The 22,282-nt window shown below is 40.3% G+C and overlaps 1 protein-coding gene across 3 annotated transcripts in view; it reads left to right on the forward strand.

Moving 5' to 3' along the window:
- Positions 1-22,282, forward strand: part of ARHGEF10 (Rho guanine nucleotide exchange factor 10) — a 117,367-nt gene that overhangs the window by 25,327 nt on the left and 69,758 nt on the right. For 2 of the 3 annotated variants that reach the window (XM_075498038.1, XM_075498036.1), the window contains exons 3-11: positions 5,947-6,117; positions 7,454-7,744; positions 9,017-9,083; positions 10,290-10,369; positions 11,531-11,587; positions 14,229-14,392; positions 17,504-17,620; positions 18,852-18,966; positions 20,842-20,954. In XM_075498038.1, coding sequence (XP_075354153.1) covers positions 5,947-6,117; positions 7,454-7,744; positions 9,017-9,083; positions 10,290-10,369; positions 11,531-11,587; positions 14,229-14,392; positions 17,504-17,620; positions 18,852-18,966; positions 20,842-20,954 — 1,175 coding nt within the window. The remainder of the gene's footprint in view (positions 1-5,946; positions 6,118-7,453; positions 7,745-9,016; positions 9,084-10,289; positions 10,370-11,530; positions 11,588-14,228; positions 14,393-17,503; positions 17,621-18,851; positions 18,967-20,841; positions 20,955-22,282) is intronic. The other variant, XM_075498039.1, reaches the window with a different exon arrangement.

Here is a 22,282-nt window from a genome sequence, read left to right on the forward strand (position 1 = left end):
TGTTCTCCATAGAGACTTGTAACAGTGACATTGTGGTCATGCTTCGGATGCGTGCAGGAGCTGTGTGTAATTAGCAGCATGCCTGTACCGCAGGGCCCTGGGTTTCCTGCAGCGCCAGCTTAGCACAACTGCAAGTGAAGGGGGAATGAAAGTCCTTGGCTCCGATCTGCTTCCCATGGGAAGGAGTGCTCACCCGTGTGTTTTTGCATACACGGTTTTGCTTTAGACTTTTCTTTCCCCCAGCAAAATAGACGCTTTCCACCTGCGTGGACCGTATCAGGAGCTGTTTTATGGGTGCCAGCGGCGTGCTGGCAAATGTCACGCTGTAACTTGGAAGTGTCGGTGAAGGGCAGTGTTTGCAGGAGCGCTTGCCCTTAGAGCCAGCCTTCGTCTTACGGCATCCCTCCTGCCCTGCCCGTCACTCTGCACATCTCACCCCTCTCCCTGCGCAGGTGCCAGTAGAGGTGTCATTTGGGGAAGGCAGAAGAGAGATGCGTAAGCCAGGTACCAGAGCGAAAGAACAGTTAACTTCAGTTTTCGTTCCTGATACCGAAGAAGTCGTGGTCACAAGTGGGAGACGTGAGCAGGTAGAAAATACCGTGCTGCTTTCTAGCTGTAGGAATGCAGTCTAATTGGTGCTAAGAAGCTGGGAGAAACTAGAGGCTATCCAGTGGTGACCGAGTCTCTCAAAACCTTTTTGCAAGTTCTTGCTGAATATGAATCAACTGCCATTTTCCAAAGGTTTACAAGTTGGCCAAATTGGGGAACTTTTGCAGGCACAAGTGTTTCCTAGCACAAGGTTCACCTTCCTGACAAACGCTAAGCCTCTGCTATGAGACTTTACCCGAAATAAAAGGTGAACAGCTCGAGAGCCTGTTTGTTGTGGAGCACAGTCAGCATGGTATGTTTGGGTCCAAATGGTTAGTTTTACAAAAGTAATGATAACTTTAAAAATTCAGTTATTTCTTGGTATCTGCACACTTCTATTTCTTATTTCTATCTAGTGCCTTGTACGCTTACATAGGGAGCTGGGCAGATTTTAATGCTTTAGAAATAAGGGTGTGAAAAGGCAAGCGTATCTCATCTGAGAAATCTCTGGAGCGTATAAAAGTTAAATAATAAGCACTCAGATTGCTATGCCTGGCTGTTTACTTTGATTTGTAACCTTTGTAAGTTATCAAATTTTATAATACCTGAAAATATTCCAAGAGAGTAAACTTTTCTTATTTTTTACTGAAAAGTTTTGCATATTTCAAGATACTCAAGAATTTGTAGAAAGTTGAAGCATTCGGGGAATTCAGTTTGAAGGAAGGTGGGTCTATGCAGTCCCAAGTGTCTTGTTGCAATCCAAAATACATGAGTAAAAAAGATAAATGTTTTAAAAACTGCACATTGGGATAAGAACAAGCAGCTCCTGCCAGTCTGCTTTAGGTTCAATTGTGTTAATATATTTTTTTTTCACTAAATAATTAACATAAATAATGTTAATTATTATAACTAAATTATTATAATTATTATAATTATTATTATTATTATAACTAAATAAATAATAACTCTTAAACTTGTAACTCTTTGGCTGTATTACATTGAACTATAAATAGTTTAAGGAAAATGAATGGGAAAGCAGATGGTGCCAAGAATGCTTTGCAATTGGCAAAGCAACCAAAAATTGTTTAAATTTGCTTATGCCCCAGCAGGTCCCTGTAAACACAGCCTAAGATAGCTTGTTTTTGAAGTAAGCTTAAGAAAAAGTAATTTCAACAAATAACATGCCACAGAAAAAAGTCATAAATCCGTGTGTTGTGCTAACAATTATGAGAGTATATGTTCCTTTTTCTAATCCTAAATTCACACTTTCACGCTTAATTTAACTTGAAGGCAATTTTTCCATTATATCAGAAATAGAAATTCCATTGTATCCAAATAGAAATTTTTAGAAATGCAAGAATTTCCCTGAAGCACTTGCAAAGCAAGTGGTGCAGAATGGTATTGGCATAAGATGAAGAAGTTTAATCAGTTATTGTATTCGCATTGCTGTGGTTGGTATGCGCAAAGTTAATGGTATGAGTAGTGGTGAAAGGGCAAATTGGATTTTTAGTAACTAATTTAATCATTTGAAGTAATTCTAGGCAGACTCTGTAAGGCTAAGCAGTCTGTGATCATTACTTTGGCAAAAAAAAAAGTACATTTTAAAATTATGAAAAAAAAAAAAATTTCCCTTTGGAAATCCCCCCCCCACCCCCACCCCCACAGTTCTTCCCTGCAAGCACAGTTGCCTGGAAATGTGCTTTTTGGTTTGATCCTTTTGATTTACAGTTAAGGGGTTGGAGGAACTGGGGCTTTCTTCATGAAATTTTGCAAGATCTGTGGTGGTTTTTTGTAGCCAGATTCAGCCCAAGTGTAACTATGCTGTGTGTCTTCCTAATTTATGGTAGCACTTCCCAAGTGCCTTCGTGTGTGTGTGTTTTGACGTAGCACAAACAATTGTAGAAAAAGTACATATTTTCAAAAGTGTAGTTATCCAAGATGTCTTTTTTTTGTATGACATAACCTGTATTTATCTGCAGTGCTGAAGCAGCTCTTCAGTTGAAGCAAAAAGCCCCCCACCCTCTCCTTATTTTTGTTATTAAAATACTTCTTCCATCAAGTGAAATAGTGTGCCATTGAGATTAAAAGCTTAAAGGAGAATATATTTATTGTGTGAGACTGAAGGGATCAGTAACTTTAAAGGATTGAAGTTTATCTTTATACCTGCAGAATTAAGCAAATGCAGAAGTGATACAAAGCTGGAATACAGTTTTAAAACTTTACGAAGTGAGGATATTTGTCTCCAGTCTGCCCTTTCTAAAGGACAGGTAATCTGAGAAAGGAATTTCTCTCTCTCTTTTTCTTTGTTGTTGTTTTGTTTGTTTGTTTTGTAATCTTAACCCAGTCTCCCATCAGTGATGCGATTTAGGGCATCTTTCCAGGCTGTAGTGCCCAATTACAGGGTTCTGCGCCTTGTTTATTTCTGATACAAAGTAAGTGTTTCTGAATAAACAAAACAGGGCAGTGTTAACAGCCATAACAGGAAAAAAATCAGATTGCACCTTCAATTTTTTTCCCCTGAGTTGAGAAAATCAATTTCTTTGTTAGGATTTCTTCCCACAATCGTAAAATATGGGTTGGTTGCTTTTTTAGGGGGAATGGAGAGGCACGTTGAAGGGGAATTGTGCATCGGTTGACCAGGTTTTGCTCCTGGGTTCCGAGTCATTCCTTTTGCTTTTAGTGTCTCAGATTACCTTTTTTTCTTTGCCAGTAGCAGGTCTTGTCTGTCTCTGACAAATGGCACTGTGCTGGACTTGAGTGCCTGAGGAATTGCGTCAGTGTAAAAGTGCTGGAGTAGAGAGTTATCGGGCATCTGATACCTGAGTTACTTTATGTGACCTAAGGAAGCATCGGGATCCAGAAGCTCCCTAACCTAGCAGCCACAAAACCTCAGAGGTGCTTGCTGCTCCCGCGATGTTTCCTTGTGCAGCTTGGTGTTTCGTAAGCATACATGCTTTTTCTTTTGCTGATGTCTAGAATTGACCTCCAGTGAGCAGGTGGGTTCATGGCTCTCGGCCGAGCCTCGCTCCAGCAACGCCCCAGTTTCCTGAGTGGCCTAATGCTGCAGAAACGATCAACTCGTGACAATAACCTCATCTTCTCCCTCCTCCCACCATACAAAGTGCAGACAGAGCTACTTTATGTATTTAAAGTGGTTGCTGCTGTGGTTCACTTATATAGTACAGCAAGAGGAGTGGCAGATAGCAGTGCATGTACGCAAAAAGTTGTGGTTTTGTGGCTGCTACCTGCTTGTGACTGTCATCTGCTTACTTACCTGCCTAGCCTGCATCGCTAACCAACATGTCACACGCTGGTAATCACAAAAAACACTCTACATAGTATTTCACAGGTTTGTGTTTTCCAAATTTGAAGTACACAGATATACTGAAAATGTAAAGGAACTGAAGAAACAGAAATGAAACACCACCCACCACCACCACCTGCTTTTTCCTTCTTTTCCCCATTACTGTCAAGCAGCAAGTAGTACAAAGTCTAGTCAGGCGGATGCTGAATCGGGAAGAATGCTGTGATTGTCGTGAATCACGTGGAAGAGCTCTGCAGAATTTTTGTGTCTTTCAGGAAAAAAAAAATATTGCTAATGGACAAAAGCAAAACCGAAAAGCCTTAATCCAAAGGCTGACTTCTTACAGAAGGATTTTTAAAAAGCATAAAAATTAAATTAAATATCCTGCTGCTTCGGCCATAAACCATGACAATAAATGCAGGATAACCCCTTTTTTGTACCTTACTATTTTTGCAATTAGTTCACTTTTTCTCCTACAGAGAGGCTGCGTGAAAGATTGTGTTATTTGTGGCTGTGATAAAATATGCTGGCTCAGCCTGGCTGAAGAAACAGAAGCCTTGGCAGGAATGCTGATTACCATGACAATCTAAGCAGTCTAGAGCTGTGGTTTGTGTGGGTTTTATCATAAAGACACAAAACATGTCCTGGATGGTAGAAAAGCTGATAGTATCGTCATGACTCAGGAGATCCAATCATCCTTGCAAGACTTTGTTTTTCATATTGTGTTACCTGAAGAGGGGGAGGGGGGAACTGTGTCAGTGTCATGTATATTTTTATAACATATTTGTGTATTTACATATTTATCTGTTTTAGTATATATTTTAATGCTATAGTTATGTGGGTTTTTTATAACATTTTTAATATATTGTTGAACACCTGTGTAAAAGTTAGGTGTTGATCATGGGTTTGAGGAAGAACTTGGGATGAAGGTCAGCTGGGCCAAAAAGTTTCCACAGATGACATTTCTGCCTCAAGGGAACCTCTGATAAGCGTTTCTCCTCCAGAAGGTGGGAGAGTAGCTAAGGCAGGTCAAGGGAGGGAGGGATGAAGCCCTTTTGTTTCAGGGAGTTGCTGTGAAGGCTTCTGGAAGCAGGGAGGAAGCTAGCGGATGTGGACGTCTCTCCCTGCAGCCGCTCTGGCTCTCTCTTCTCTGTGCAGTGTCTCTGACAGAAGCTTTGGATGCTGTGGGCAGGCTTCCTGCAATGCGAATGCACAGCAAAACCAGCGGTAGCTAAGGCAGGTGGGGGTTTAAATCTGCGTGGGTTTTCGAGACTCCTGCGGGTAAGAAAAATAGCACAGGGGGAAACTCCCTGGCACATCTTCCTGCTCCCCCTCCCCAGCCCTGTGTACAGTGCCAAATCTGTGCTGCAGGGTCTTCACAAGCAAAGACAAAAATACCCCCCCATGCTCCCACTTCCTAGCCATATTAGGGTGTAATTATTTCAGCCATTACTTCTTCAAAGGTAAGAGCTGAAAAGTCAATGCCCCCACCTCCACCAAAGGGCACCTTGTGTCTGGTAATAGGGCTAATATCATGTTGCATGAGGTCACTGGTTCAAAACTATCTCAGATTGGAGTAGGAAAATCAATCTGCTGGTCTTTCATGATGTGCGTGAAGAAAGTTACCATCACTAGCATTTTGACACTGTTAAGAAAGAATAGACTTAGAAGTTTGACTTAGAAAGGAAAAATGACTTGAAGTTATAAAGTCCCAAAGTCCCTGTATAAATAAATTAATTTGTGAACTTTTCTTGTTTAAAGAATCGGCTGCTTAAGTGTTTTCCTAAAAATGTTTTGGTTTTGGTTCATTATGACAAAAGCAATGGTATTTGCATTATCAGTTCTTAATTTCTTTCCAAGTAATTTCATTGTTTACACTAAAGGATTTATTGAAAACTGCATGAGGTTATCAACATGTCAAGGAGCTTTTGTTGTGTTCCAGTAGCATAAAAATGTAAGGGTTCATTGTGTAAGCTTCATTCGTAATGTGGAACATTGACTGGTCCCATGAAATCATTAAGAGCAAACAACCAAAAACGTGTCTTTCTGCACAGTTCTAGAGCATGAACCAAAAGCCACGGGTATGAACGATGAAGAGGAGGATGAGGGAGAACAGTTTGACTTTGACAGTGGAGATGAGATACCAGAAGCAGACAGGCAAGCCCTTGTGCCACCTCCTCCTGATCCTGGAAATGGCATAGAGCACCGAGAGGCTAGGGCCATAGGTAAGTCAGCCCGTCAGGATGTGCCTCCGCTAGGCTAAATAGTCAAGACTGATTATAGGATGCCTTTTCCTGACAATGCAATAAAAATACTTGTAAAAAGAGGTTTCCACGGAAATACCAAACAAGTGTTTTAAATATTCCTGCTAGTTACACTTATAGTAGATTTGACAAGGCAAGTGACCATCACATGTAATTCCTGTGAGGTTTCCCATCCAAGTGTGATATCTAAACCAAGGGATTGGTCTCAGTCACAGTGCCATGCTACAGGAAAACTTTATGCCCTTGCAGCTCTAATGGCATGTGGATGGCTTGAGATAACCTGCTTTCACAGCTAAGATTGCTGGTTGCTGATCTTAAGACAATGTGCATAAAAATAAATGGAGTCTGAATGTATGAGTTTTGTTCATAAACAGAAGTCTTATTTTATTAAACATTAAAACATTTGTTACAACACATGCAGATGTTCCCAGTGCTGAGATGTAGTCTGGAAATCACTGTATTCTGCTCAAATGGACAACAGCTGATTTTGCTGACTTTGATCCAATTTCCTTTTGTAAGTGGGGTCAATGTGCTCATGGCAAATAAAGATGGGTAACTCTTCAGGTGACTATGCAGTTTGACAACCTGGAACTTAAACACCATCTTTCCCTGAAAATCTGTTGCTCGCTGACCCTTTTGTGAAGTTGTACTTAAAGCTCAAAAACTTTGGATCGCTTGGGATGCAGTTCTGCAGCTCACTTCAGAGGGGCCTTTGGTTCTGCTGTACCTCAGCTTGTCTCAAGAAATACCAGAAACTTTGTGTAACAGAAAATAACTTCTTTTCAAAGAGGAAAACTTGGAAAATTACTTTCTTTTCACTTTTCTTAACAGAGCATTTTCAGGACTGTTCTTTCAGGAGTGTCCCTCCAGTGAACTTTTTCTCTCCTGATGGCTATTCCTAAAACGTTTCTTGTATTTGTGTTTATAAGATGTAAATTCATCTAGAATCCAGATTTTAACCTTCAGTGTTTAAGGCTGTTTTCAGCCATGTGCTTATGACAAGCAAAAGAGGACCCTGGCTACTTGTCAGAAATTCTCCTATTTGGGATTTAGAATCCAGTTATTGTTTTTCCATAGGCATCCTTGTAACCCAGCTTGTTTTGCTGCTGTTGCATTCCTCGTCTGTAAAATGGGGAGGATAGCACTACTGTGTGGGAACTTTGAGTCATAGATTGTAAGCAACTTGTATAGTAAGGATCATATCAGTGTTTAGGATATTTGCAAAGAGCAATATTAAGCAGCTTGAACGGGTATGAAAAATAAAACTTTATTTTTTTGTTTAATTTTTCAACTAAAGGGGCTGATAATTTAGAAAACGGCGAGAAGCTGCGAACATCAGAACCTGCTGCGGAGGGCACTCCAGCCAAAGTAAATCCCTACTCGGTCATAAATATTTCACCAATCCAAGACAAGGATCCATCCTCATCACCAGAACCAAGTCCTCAAGACGAACGTGCAAGTCCAAACTTGTCCGGTGGATATTCTGTTCCTGTCCCCTGTGGCTATGCTGTGCCATCTAATTTACCTTTGATACTGCCAGCGTACTCCAGTCCTGTCATAATACGCAGTGTATCTGTAGATGAAGAAGGTACTATATTTATGCACCTTACTTTATTTGAAGGGGAATTGTTGTTTAACTTCAGGTACCTGTGCTGTTTTGTAAATACTTGTGTAGCGCTCAGCCTGGACATCTGTGGGAGATTTTGTGTCAAAATAGAAGAACAACTCTGTCCTGCAGTATGAGCAAAAATTTCTTGTCAGACTTCAAAGAAAAATGTCAGTTTATTTAAAAAAAAAAAAAAAAATTCCTGTGGGACTCTGCTTGCTGTACTAGGATTGAGATACCTAAGTAAAGATGCATAAGAAAAAACAAATGTACGCAGTCAGTTCTTTCTCAACCCTTCTTTAAGTTGGTGATGCTTGACCTTTGTTTTGCTGGCACTGTGTTACAGCATACAGTACAAGGGAGGATTCCTGTCTTATCTTGCCATTAAGAATGATTAATGCTAATTCCCTTTTAATGTCATGAAATAATTTCCAGAGCCATAGTTCAGTGTCCAGGCCAAATGGTTTCTTCTCATACCTTATCATGCATTATCTGTGTCCTGGCAGAGTTCCTGTCCCTTTTACCTTTTCTGTATGCACTTCTGTTTCTTTGTTTATTTTCCAATCCTTGTGGATTTAGAGTTGCTGTGGGATGTTTTCATTGATGATTTGATGAATTCTGTTTGTCCTTTAGTACAATTTTAAGATAGACGGGGCAACTTGAAAGGGAAATAACTATAGATTACAGAAACAGGAACCATCCCCCATTTTGTAACTACAATTGGCAAAGCTGACAGCTTAACATCAAGAGAGCAGGAGGAACAGAAAGCTCCCCATATCCTGCCTTTTTTTTTTCTTTCTTATATTTTGAATATACTATTCTTTAGCTAGTCAGCAATTCTACTGTAATTCCATGTACTGTGATACTTTTTCTTTTTGCAGCCTTTGCTGTCTACCACCATTAGGAATATTGGCAAGTAAAAGCAAATGTGTTTGTATGGTTGTTATTACCTGTAGAGGAATATATGTTTGAGAGATTAGAATTAAATGCATCAGGCATTGTAATTTCCTCTTAACAGCTCTTATACCAAATTGCTGTGTCTCTGAATTCTTTCATTTTCAAAAATAGATAGTGTAAAGAAATTTCTAAATTTTTTTAGACATGTTTGTTTAAGAAGAAAAATATTGTATAGAAGTAGATTATTCATTAGCAATGAACTAGTAAAATCGATTTCTTATACTAAAACATACCATTTGAACCACACTGACGTTTTATTCCAAGCATTTTGCTGATTATTTTTTTTTCTTCTACTAGCAGGTACACAGTCAGCAACTGAAGAATGTCATTGTAATTCTGTAAACTCAGAGGAGCCTCAAAATAGGTGATTGCCAGTTCATCATGTTTTAATGATCTGTAAAACCTTAATTCCTAAGAAGGCTTACATTTGACAAATGAAATATTTTATTTTTCTTGTGTGATGCTTCCATATTTGTTTATTTTCATTTTCTTAACTCCATAACTCTAGTTGTATACCAAAATTGGCACTGGTTGAGGTCTCGTATGTATAACCGTGCATAAATACATGACACTTTTGAAGGAACTAGGTTTAATTTTTATAGAATCATAGCAATGTCAGCTGCAGCACGCTGCTGGAGATCTTGTAGTCTAGCCTGCTGCTTTCAGCAGGACCACTGCCAGCATGCCATTAGATCAGCCATGGCCTTGGTGCTGAGCCTTGAAAACCTCCAAGGATGGAGATGCTGCAGGTTTCCTGGGCACTCTTCCCTGCTGTACTACCCTTTGGTTAATTTTTTTCCCCTAATGTCCAAACCAAATCTTCCAATATGCAGTTTGTTGACCATTCCCCCTTGTGTATCATCTGGCACTGAAAAAAACCCAGCCCCCAAAACAAACCCAAACAAACAAAAAAACCCCACCTCCATCATCTCCGTAGCTCTCTTTCAGATAGCTGTAGCTGCTGTTGGATCACCCTGTGGCATCCTTTTCACCAGACTAAATAAGCTCCGTGTCTTCCACCTCTTTCCTTGTAGGCCATGTGCTTTAGTCCCTGACTTCACTTTCTCCATATCTCTCTAGAGGTAGCTTCTCCAGAGGCAGCTTCAATTTCTCCACAACTCTCTAGAAGGGCAGTGTTGGGAAGCCAGAACTGGATGTGCTGCTGCAGGTTCAGCCTCGCCAGCACCAGCCAGATGAGGAGAACACCCTCGCCAAGCCCGATGGTTCCTGATGAAGCCCAGAACTTCTTTAGTCTGTCTTACAGTGAAAGAGCAGCTCTCACTTCACTGCTTTCTAAGAGAGAGTTTTCTGTGTTCTGGTAGAAAAATTCAAAAGCAAAATATTTCTTGAGATTGAAGGGAAGTGTTTTCAATTTCTTGACTAAAATTGTCAGACTGTTAAATAGATTATTAATCTCCTAATTACATACTGAAGCAGTGGGTTTGAGTAATCAGCAGCCTCGGAGTGGGAACTGGAAGGCAGCAAGATATTTGTTGTCATGTCTTCACAGTTGTTTAAAAACATTGTGGTGTAGCTTTTAATGCTTTTATTTTATGGCCTTTTTTTCAAGTGAAGATAACCAGGCTAAGAGAGAGGATGATGCTCTGGCCAAATGGGTTGCAGATCCTGCAAATACAGCATGGATGGAAAGTAAGTATCAGTGAGCACCGAAGTACAACTATAGAAGAAGGTCAGTTTTAAGCTGTGATGAACAGTATGTGTGTGTCTGTATGCATATATATATATTACAGGAATGTCCATGCTCACTTTTATTGTATTTTTTCAGATATGTTCCAGAACTGCGTTATACAAGTTAAAACATTCAGCAGTGTAATAAAATTGTGTATTTTAGAATAAAGTTAACATTCAGTTTTCCATGGAGTGCTTTTTGGAGTCTGTGGAATCATTTGTCGCTCTTAAGGAAATCATTTGGCTCCATCAATATGTGTACAGTGGAAACTTGAACAAGTTCAGTGTCTGCTCTGTGGCTGTACATGAAATTGTTCTTCTCATGCAGTAATTGGCAAATAAGTTCTTGGAGAAGGTGGAAGGGAAGGAACTGCCACTTTTTCTTAGTGTGTGCCCTTGGCTCTTGGCTGGCAGCTGCATTTTTAAACCAGAACAGAGACCATGTGGTTTGAGGACAGGCTATCCTGCCTGTTCTCAGCTATTCCCACTGGGCTGGAGGTTCATCTTACATGTTACTTGAAGCGACTGAAGAATTTGCATCCTCATCCTGCCTCCTGATGTACGACAATGATTGTTACACTATTTAGTTTTGGTTCTTTTTAAAAAATGTCTATTACAGCTTCTCTACAGCCATTTAGTAAGGCAATGAGCAGCCCTTGACAAGCACAGGACATACCATAGTGCTGTAAAAAGGAGGGAGAAAATGTTGGCTGTTGAAGTGGATTTCTGTTTTCAGGCTACCAAAGGTCATCATAAACAATGCAGATAAAACTGTGTGAAATTTCACAAATACCTTACACTGGTTTTGTGCATTTTTGCATTATTTGAATGATGATTAGATGTACTAGCAAAATGCTAGTGGAGAATGAGTCATATCTCCATTTTGTTCATATGTGCCAATATAACCAAAATTCTTTAGAATAGAATAGACTATTTCAGTTGGAAGGGACATACAATGATCATCTAGTCCAACTGCCTGACCACTTCAGGGTTGACCAAAAGCTACAGCATGTTATTAAGGGCATTGTCCAAATCCCTCTTAAACACTGTTTGTTGGTCCCATTCAAATTTTAGGGGGTTTCTCACTTGTTTTTTTTTTTTTTTTGTCTGTTTTGCTTTTAGACCCGGATGAAGTAATTTATGATGATGTGCCAAGAGAAAATTCAGACTCTGAACCAGGTTTGAGGCCTTTGTAATACAGACCGTGTTGAAGGCAATGCAATATGGAATTATGTGCATGTATACTGAATAGATACATTCATTAAGTACCTAAAATATATGTAAATGGAATTAATACTGTGTCAATAATCAGTAGGTCTTACAAAGTTCAGAATTAAACTACTTCTTGAACGGCTTTATCTCAGCGGGTCTCCTACACTGCTCTTCTCAGAAGCTGAATTCTGCTGTATTCTATAGATACTGTCCCAAATGCTTGAGTATCCTGTATATTAGAGAATTACAATGTTGGGCTATAGTGACCTAAACAAGGCAAGGTAGGTAGGAAGAGGGTGTTTTAAATAGTTAAATAATATGTGATAATGCGTCATTGTCATGGTTATACAGAGAACTGCTCTGTTCTTTGAAGTCCCCCTTCAACATAAAAGTACCTGATAGATGGAAGAGGAGATTCAGAGTGCCTATTTACTGTCCTGATTGCGACTCTACAGAAATGTTTTATTTCAGCTTTGGAGTGGTCCAGCTCCTGATGGTGTGACCATGTTTGGAAGGGGCAGAATAGATCTTACAGTAGTTGCTGGAGCCAAGACTTTACCTTTACTGGGAATGGTGGAGCTAGGGCTCAAGGAGCTTATTTCAATGAGTTCTTGCTAAGCTTCGTTTTGCAGTTTTTGGTTATAGTGAAGACTGTGCTTAAAGTTTGGTTGCTACTAACTCATTTCGTGTTTGAGTACATCTGCTTATTCGGAACTCGGCATCTACTTGTCATGGCTCTCAGAGGGTGCAGGTGTTTGATACTGAAGTTGTTAATGATTCAAGAAAACACTTAAGCTTTCTTGTGTGAAAACTGCATCTATCTTTAAAGCCATAACATTTTCATTTCTTGTCCTTAGTGGTGTTGAGGCAAGGTGTTTTACAAATTATTACTCAAATTTGTTTCGTTTATTATTTGAAAGTATTATGTTACATTCATGACTTGCATGCTTTTATTACTGGAAGGTCCCTCAGTGGACTGTGCTGCTCTGGGCAGGGACATCTTTGTGCTGTGGCTGCTCAGTCAGGAAACATGTACACCAAGGCCAGGAGGCTGAGCTGGGGAGGGATGTGGGACATGGAACAAAGCTCTGCTGAGCATCTTGGTCAGAATTTTCGGCTTAACTCAGAAGATAGTAATTAAAATTTTGGCTTCCTGTTTGTCCCCAAAGACATTTAAAGTTTCTGAGAAAATAGGTAGTGAGGGAAATTTCATCTTTGTACATTCATGATCTTGATGTTTATTCATTGTATATTTTCTCAGGGAGACACAAGTGTTCCAAAAAAGTCGCAGTCAGAGCTCAGTCTACATTAGCACAGGGACAAGATATGTCCACCAAATCACTGGGTATAGCCTGCCCCAATACTGGCATTGCGAAAGTTTGACTTACAAGCCTTGACTTATTTTGACTTACTATGGTGATTCTCTTAAATTATTCACTGTGCTAGATTACCGCTAAAATGTCGTCTTCGGTAAGTGTATTTTAAGGACAATCTTGATATGCATGGCAGTTTAAAAAAAAAATTGTTAAAATTTGATTCTTCCAAATTAGAGGAGATTAACACAGAGGATGTGTTAATTCTAAAGAATTTAATTAATGTTAATATTTTTTATTATTGGTCAAAATGTAGGTTTTAAATCACAGAATCCAGGGTTTAGACGGATGTGTAAAATATGTCAGCTTTTGAGTACATATTTTTTCTCAATTTAAATAAAACTTCAATCTTAAAATGAAAGCACAACTTTTGTTTACTGAATTTAATATGAGACAGTTTTAAGTGAAGCATTATAACCTCTGACAATAGGGAACCCTGGCAGAAGTGTCCACACTTCTCTGTTTGTAATGACAAATGATGCTGCCTGTAGAGTGCGTGCCTGTTTCCTGATAAGTAATTGGCACTAAAAATTTTCCATTTTGTTTTGAGTCAGTTTGTCATACTGACACCTGTGCCAACAAAAAGACCTATGTCTTTAACAGGTGATACTTTGGTCAGCCTTTGCAATATAGCTTTCTATATCTTGAAAAGGTTACTACTTCAAGCTCTTAGACTAGATTAGGGGCAAGGTAACCTGCAGATATGGGAGACTCCTGGTGACTGGTGGAGTTGCAAGAATGCCGAGTCCTAAAATATCATAGTGTAACGTGTTACTTTGGTCTGATCTGTTCTGCTTGAGGTAGTGATTTTGTTTGATTCTTGCAATGTTTTAGCATTTGTCGTTTGAGCTGATGATGAAGATGTTCCTAGGGACAAATGGCAAGCTTGCAAATGGAAGGATGATGCATCTTAGTGCAGATGTGTGTTCACAGCTACAGTTCGAACTTCCTTTGAATTTCTTCTAAAACACGTTGTGGGATTTGGACCAAACAGTGTAGTTTGAGTAGGGCATGTTTTTAAAAGGATTATGGTGTGTACCCATAACACTGTCCTCTTTTAGTACTCTGTTTCAACAAAGACAACCCACTTTGCCTGTTTAAATATTGGGTTTAATTCACATTTTAAAATGTGCGTACAGAAGTCTGTATAGTTCTTTATAGTACATCCTGAACAAGTGTTTTGGTGTTTAAACAAACTTCAGTGTAGCTTTTTTATTTTGGTTTAATTCTTGCAGAGGAAATGATTTATGATGATGTTGAAAATGGTGATGATGGTGGAAACAGCTCGCTGGAGTATGGGTGGAGTTCAAGTGAGTTTGAAAGCTATGAAGAACAGAGTGATTCTGAGTGTAAAAATGGAATTCCCACCTCCTTTTTGCGAGGCAACCACAAGAGACATGTATGTATCCCACAGTGCTGCTCCGTCATTGAGGTTATCCTGATTTCCAACACTTGCCTTTCTCACCTGTATTTCCCTTCTCCTCAATCCAGTTTCAAATGCCAACAGCATCTTTTTAAAGGAGATGTGAATCAGCGTGGGAGTGACAGTCCACAACAAAATGTAACAGGGAAAAGAAAAGATGAAAATATTAAACAGAAGCTCCTTAAAAAAAGAAAAAACTTAAAATTGGATAAAAGTGAAATTGTTTTTGCTTGTGGGCAGTTCCTCACCTTTTCTTCTTTTGCAGCTGCTGGATTAGTGTAAGTGGTAAATGAGCGTGGAAAAATAATGTGAAGAGCAAATGGGGGTAAGCCTGACAAGACTTGAAGTTTTGGGATCCTTCAGGTGCTCAAAAGTCACAAAACTTTTTGGCAGTGTTCCCTACCCTTCTGTCTTAGATCTTTATCACCTTGGTTGTTTGAAGCTGACTGAGCTTAAAAAAACACCCAAAATAAAAGGTTTTTGTGATCAGAGAGAAGTCTGTACCGTTTATTAAGGAGAGAAGAGAGGTGGCATGGTTAAAATGACGCATCTGTGACACATCTCTGGTCTAGTCTCTTTGGCTACATCCGTGCTGCGGGAGGCAGGAAGACACTGACGGCATGGGCGCGTGCCCTCGCTGCGTCTTTCCGATCGCGCATCGGGAGGAGCCTCTGACTCCCGTGCTCTCGCTGCTTCGGCTCCTTTCCTTCTGCCCTCCTGCCCTTTCTGTGAGAGGGAAGTCTCGCCTGGGACCTGGGCAGCTTCCCGCTGCCGGTTCCCTGCTCTGAGCGCTTGGAGGGTGGGGATGTAGGGCAGAGAGGGGCCAGGCAGGGCCAGGCTCAGTGCCCGGAGTCACTGCGAAATCCTCCGGGCCCCCCAGTGCGTGCTGGCTGGGGATAGACACCCAAGGGCTACTTCACAGCTGCATGCTGTTAGCTGTGCCGGCACCCTGTGGCTGGAGGATGTGGGGGTCGCGGCCAGGGTGTTCTTCCGTGGGACCCTTATCTTCATTTTGCAGGTTTCTTACCTGGATGAGAATAAAAACCTCACTGTCTGTGTTTCCCTCCAGTACGTGCTATCTGCTCTCCCCCCACCTCCATCTTTGTTGCCTGCCCTTCGGAGATCAGGGAGTGAGCAGTTAACTGCAAGACTTGAGCCCACCCAAATCAGCACTTTGTAAGCTGAGAGCTCATATTCTGGTTTTGGTTTGGTTTTGTCCTGACTAAAACACGTTTAAGCTATTGCAGCTGTTTCTTTCTGGGGAGTTTTTTAACCAGACTGAAGAAAACAGAATTTTTTTTTTTTTTTAATACCTTTGGAAGAGTGGGAAATAACTTTGCATGTGAGTGTGTAAGTCTTAACATGGCTGCTGGTTCTTTTTTTTTAATCTTTCCCTGTTATCTGTAGCTTCAGCTTTGGCCATAGTCATAGGAATCTATTTACACATGTGCACAAAGCAAGGTTTTAAAGCCATTTTTTAAATGCTTTGATCCGTCACAGGAAACTGTCGGCAGTGGGTTGAGAGTGATGGTGCCAGGATCGGGCACAGAGTGTCTGAGCAAGAGACTGAGGGGTGGGGAGGAGAGGGGTGTGCCCCGGGGCACTGCCCTGCAGCGGGCCTTCCCAGGCCTGTGACAGAAAGCTTTGAGGGCTGCCTTGTGGGCATGGGGATGAGGAGCCTAGGAACACAGTAGTTGGTGGATGGAGAAGTCAGAGGGGCTGCTGCACCTGGATGGGTTACTGGGAGGTGGAGAAGTCGGGAAACGAGAGAAGGGGTTTAGCGAAGGATGAGGAAAGACAGAAACTTTAGGATTGCTGAGAAACCACTCCACTTTATGCCTATTCTCTGTATCCATTCCTTGCACTCTCACTTCTCCTCGGGTCTTGTGGTGGATGTTACAGTATTTTCCCAGCACATCTCCTATAATCTTTCAGAGCCTATGAGGGACTTGCCTTGCTTATTATTTTTTCTGTCCATTGACAAGTATGGGAAGGTTGGAGGAGGGATTTGTAATTGTAAGTGCTGGTATGACTTCCCTTAAAGTTATCTTTTTATTATGAGTTTTGATTATTTTTTATTTATTTTACGATGGGAAGGTTTTTGTGCTATTACATATTTCTAGTCTGTGAACCAGATGCTGTTCTTAATTACACTGCTGTAATGCCAGAATCATCATGTTGGAGGTGATCCCATCCTGGCCCAGCCTAGTGGAGCTAAATGCTGGACCTGTCCCTTTGTTTTCAACTCAGTAGGCCTTCTCTTTCCTGATGCTTTCATCTCTTGCCAAATAACTCTTCTGACATCAAGCTGAGGGTTTTTCCGTTGGACTTCTATTACAGGGCACACCAAATATTTTCTTTTTTTTCTAGTTACATTTTAACCTGTTTTATCTGACTTTCTCAAAATGTTTAAAAAATGTTAATTAGCATTCCAGAGCATCGCTCTGGGATAGTTTCCTTACCTTGCAAATGGATATATTCATGTATGAGATGGTTACACCCATGGTCATACACGAGGCTATGACAGAGCTGAGGAAAAACATGCCCTTCCCGATTCCCGCGCGCTTGGGAATTACAAGACTGTGCATCCGCCCCGGTAGCGTCTCCTTGCCCAACCCTCTGGCACTGTTGATCTCCATCTTCTCAGGTGCCAGCAACCTCTGCAGGTTCTTCAGCCTGTGAGAATTCTTCCGATTCACTATTTTGAAGTATAGTCAGAAATATACTCGCCAGGGTTTGTGTTCCACCAAATGATGCTTGTGGGTACAGTTGGTGCGTTGTTTCCATACGGTTTGTAAGAGATGTGCACAACATAATATGCCATTAGCTTAGAGTAAGCGACTTTGTCCCTCTCTACGTAGTTGCCAGCGTAGCGCAAAGGCAGCTGGCTGAGTTTCAGAAAGTACAGCGATGCACAGGAGTGACAGTCTGTTAGTTGGGTCGGAGCTTCCCTAAATGATAATTTTCCCTCAGTTGTCTGTGTATCAGTAGGCAGACTGGGCAATGTGCATGATATACGCGAGTACTTTAGCATGAAGTTTGCACTGCAGGCTTTTTGAAAAGATTGTGTCTTTTTATACACTGTAGCTTTCTCATGACCTAACGCGTTTAAAGGAGCATTATGAAAAAAAGATGAAAGATTTGATGGCAAACACTGTGGGAGCAGTAGAGATTCAGCAACTAAAGCAAAAACATGAGCTGAAGGTAGTGTAGTTGATTTTTGTAACTAGCTATGTTTAAATGATTGCTTTTTTTTCAACACAGACAATGTTGTCTTTTTCTTTTAATAATAACTTGAAAAAGCAGGCAATAATTGGTACGAAATGAGTTCTAAATGTGCTGGGTTATCATGCAGTTTTTCTGAAAGGGACTTTGTCGAGGACATTTTCTCTTGCTTATTTTTAACGGTAACAGTTTCGGAAGATGCAACAGGGCATTGTCCTTCCCTGCTGACTGGTGCCCCTGTCCCAGAGCGTGATCCCGGCGTACAGCCCCTGCGCCTGGCTGCGACCCGGGTGAGCTCTGCAGGGCTGGCCGGACCCTGGCTCTCCGGCCACGGGGGGTCAAATTGCGGCAGTCAGAATCTTGGGACTCTTCATTGTGAATGGACCCAGTGTGAAAAGGCTGGGTTTTTACTAAAAGCTTTGGCTCCAACCGAGAAATTGCCTGATTGCAGCAAGACAGCTTTGTTTGTGTTCTGATGTCGCTGATGGTGCCAGCACAGCTCTGACAGTAGTGGGGATTTTATGCTGTGGTGGTATTTCGGAAAGCAAAAGTACAAAGCAGGGGTTTTTTTAATAAACATTTCCTAGCAAAACAACCCCTTTTTTTTTTTTTTGCATGAAATTTATTTTTGCTGTAGTAGTATACTATAAAATTATGCAATTCTTGATTGTATCAACTTATTTCTTCAATTAATGAAATTATTAGTTGTAACATTTTCTGCAAAACAGTGTTTATTTAAGAATATAGTTAATATAGAACTGAGTCTAGGGGATTATCTTTAGGTCAGAAATACTTTGAGAGTTAGTGGGACATTGGAAAATGGACAAGAACCCTGGCTGTTAATGATCTGTTCGTAGTATTTATTTGCTATATAATGTAAAGCTGAGCATTTGAGACTATTTTGAGTTCAGATGTTTGCTACAGAAAGGTTCTTAAGCACTTTTGCTGTTTTAGGCTTGCATACAATATTGACATGAAGTTCCTTTCTCTAGGTTTGATTTTATTAAGAAAAAGTACAGGTGCTCAGATCTGAACTTTGATGGATCTGTGTACTTACTATATATTCTTTTGACTTTGGGCTATATTTATAGCCTAAACTACTTGACAGTGTTGTTTTTAAAGATACTTTGGTCAAAAGTATTCTGTGTGGTATGCTCAAATGTGTTCCTATTATTCACTGAACATGCAGACTGTATTTTTTATCTTACAGATGCAAAAGCTTATGAGAGCTGCTAGGGAAGGTACCAAAGATGGGCTCGAAAAGACAAAAGCAGCAGTGAAAAAGGGTCGTTCTTTCATTAGAACAAAATCTTTCATTTCTCAAGGTATGTGCCAGTTATACTGTGTTTGTTACTCTCTCTAGTCATTTCTGAGAAAGGAAGTGGATGGCCTAGCAGGTTTTTGTACTAGGAGCTGAGTACTGGATGCATGAAATCAGCTTTATATCAATAAAGTATGATATAATATTCAGTTCAGATGACAGTATGGTCAATGCATCTTGAGTAATTTTAGGTTTTGGGCAAGAACCTGAGTGACCTGAGAAACCTGAGGACCACAGAGAAGGGTCCACTTAAAAACAACAAATCCTACCAGTGTCATAGATGCTATCTAGGTATTGGTATATGGGAGTATGGAAATAATTTTAAGGTGCTAAGTCTGTCCAGTTCCCTCCATCGAGTAACTCCTGAATGTCAGGAAAGTCTGCTGATCTGACATGGTTTTCAGTGGAGTGATAGCTGACTATTCAAAAAGTTTGTTGTGGCCAAGGGATAACAAATGCTTTCTGTGCTTGAGAGTGGAAGTAGGGGAAGAGACTGTTCTGCTTTATCACAGTTTGGTGATTTTTGATGAAAGCTTGAGTTTGGATCGGGAAAACAGAAAGTGGTCTAAAATCAAAAAGCTAAAAGTATTTGTGTTCTTTCTCTAGTTAAGAATGAACGTCAGCCTTCTGTCATGAACCTCAGCAGCAGCAGTCCACAGTTAATTTTTGCAAGAGGCAGGGGGTAATAACTAAATACAAATTTACTTCTTCAGGATAAGTCTGAGAGGTAGTATGTCTTTCTGCTCAACTAATTGAATGGTTGTAACTTCAAAGCTTATAAAACTACAATTTTAGGAAGCTAAAACCACAAGACTGGCACAACACATTTTTAGTGAGCGAGCTAACGTAAAGCTGCATCCTAACTGTAAGGATCAGGACACATCTTCCATCCCTGTCATGGCCTCTAACTGCTTCTGAACTTACCTAATTCACATACAGAAGACAGAAAGTTATTTGCACAAACTTTAGTGATCAAAAATGCATCCTCAGCTTCTTGCTGTTGCACAGGAGAAAATGATCTGCTTCGGCAGGGCAGTGTAACAGTGGATCTGCCATTCCTCGTTACATTTCTAGAGGGTTAGGTAGCAGATAGAGGGTAATCTGTGGACGGTTTAATCCCTTAGCCACTTACCAAATCAGCAGAATGCTGGTGACGAATTTGTTGAATAAACTCATTAATTCCTTCCAGCCAACAGATCTGCTTCCCTTACTTCCCTCTTCGTTTTAAGACAGTTTCTCATACTGTTCTTTCCTTATCTCTCCTTTGCTCCTGTCTGCTTGTTTGGCTGGCAGCGTACTGCCACCTATCACTGCACTTTGGTGGTGCTTTTTACACAAAATCAGTATGTAGGGAGCAATGCAGAATCCCTTACTCTCATTTCTGATGAAAGCCAACGTTTTGGTGCATTTGGCTATTTATTTTAGTTCAGTTATGGAAGGGTGTATGGAGTTTTTTAAGCTGGATCGTATAATGGGTGTGTTTAATTTCTTCTCAAAGGTTATTTATTTCAAAACTGCCAGCCCTGGAGCCGCAGTGTTTTAACCCTAGTTGTCGTGTCCTGCACCCTGGACAGCCCTGTTCTGGCTGTGAAGAGGGAGTAGTCAAGCAAAAGGTGCATAAGCTGTCTCCTGCTGTGTGGATTTTAGGATTTTGAGATACCTTTGAAAGATGTTCTGTATTAGAGCGCCTATCAGTGGTGGTATTTATGTGATTTCACAGGTGATACAGAAGTGCTGGGAAATTGCTTTTGTTTGATAAGTGAAAATAAGACTGCTGTGTAATTATTGTGCTAGGATGGTAGGATCTTTGCTTTTTTTTTTTTTCCTTTCAATCTACATGGAGTAGGAGTTGACATTTCGGTTATTCAATTATTTGTAGATCATAGATCATCATGTCTGGAAGAAGAAGAGCTAAATTTATTTATTGATGTGGACTGTATGCATACAGAAGCAATTATGACTCCAATGCCTGAAGGATTATCACAGCAGCAGGTAGTAGGCTTTTGGAAATATGGTCTTCTGCCTCTTTTTCCTCCCCTTCTGCTCTATATCAGTGGCTCCCAGGTGCCTTGCTCTTCAAACATATTGGTGTTTAACATAAATTAAGTGGACATCAAATTCGGAACTGAATAAGTAGTTTTTTGAAAATTGGTATGTGTGCATATAGTTGCATCAGTCCTGAATTCAGCCAGAAATGCAAAATGCTGTTTTGCATTATAAAATTATCTATAATAATTATATTATTTCACTACGTGAACACTTAAAACTAAATGTGATGGTTTTGAGTGAAAAAGAAAAGAGTTTAAACATTTTTATTGAGTCAGAAAACATTGCTCCAGGTGTTCCAGGAGTTTTATTTTAAATGTAGAGAATATCCTGTATGCTCTCTGAATCTTAAGGTTTCTCCTGATTAAAAAAAAGCTTGTCCCTAATAAAGTCAAGTCTACAGAAGAGTATATTTTGCTGTTCTCCACCTCAAACTCTATAGTCACTGTGGAAACCACTTAAAAAAAACCCCTGAAATCAGCATCAGTTAGAAATTTTGGCTGAAAATAAATCCTGTGGGTTCATGTTACTGTATTGTTATGATGAGTAGTAACTAAATGAGAGTTTTTAGCTTCTTGTGGTGTCAAGTCATGAGTTGATCAGTACCTTCAGAAAATGAGAAAAAAAATTGAGGGGCAGTTGAGGAGAGTGGTATAAGTTGGTTGGGTTTTTGTTGGGTTTTTTTTTTTGGTTTGCTTGGTGAAGTTTATTTTTCTAATATGTTTAGCACAGTGAAGTGCTAATCTTGTAACAATGCAACTACCAAACTGTGTTACGTTACTGTAAGATTTCATTATAGTGTAAGATCTCAGCATCAATCTGAATGCTGTCTTTTCCTTCTTTCCAAATAGTTTTTTTTGTAGGTAATTAAAAATAAATGTACCCTCTTTTGGAAAAAAAATGGAGTGCTCTTAATTTGGAGCAAACTAGTAATTGTTGTGTAGGTCGGGATGTATGTCGCTTATCGACCCAGGAGGAGCTGCCCAAGTGGGCAGGAACGGAGTTAGGAAAGCCAAAGCTCAGCTGGAGCTAGTGAGGTGTGAAGGGCAACAATGAAAGGTTTCTTATATGTACATTGCCAGCAAAAGGAAGGCTAAGAAAAATATGGGGCGGCTGCTGCTGCTTGATGGGGCAGGGACCTAGTGACAAAGGGCACTGAAAAGACCAAGGTACTCAATGCCACCTTTGCCTCAGCTTTTCCTGGTGAGGTTTGTCCTCAAGCCTCCGAAGCCCCTGAGCCTCGAGGGAGGTCTTGCTGGAGTGAAGCATTACCT

This window comes from Mycteria americana, chromosome 3 (assembly GCF_035582795.1).
Source record: "Mycteria americana isolate JAX WOST 10 ecotype Jacksonville Zoo and Gardens chromosome 3, USCA_MyAme_1.0, whole genome shotgun sequence".
NCBI classification, from domain to species: domain Eukaryota; kingdom Metazoa; phylum Chordata; class Aves; order Ciconiiformes; family Ciconiidae; genus Mycteria; species Mycteria americana.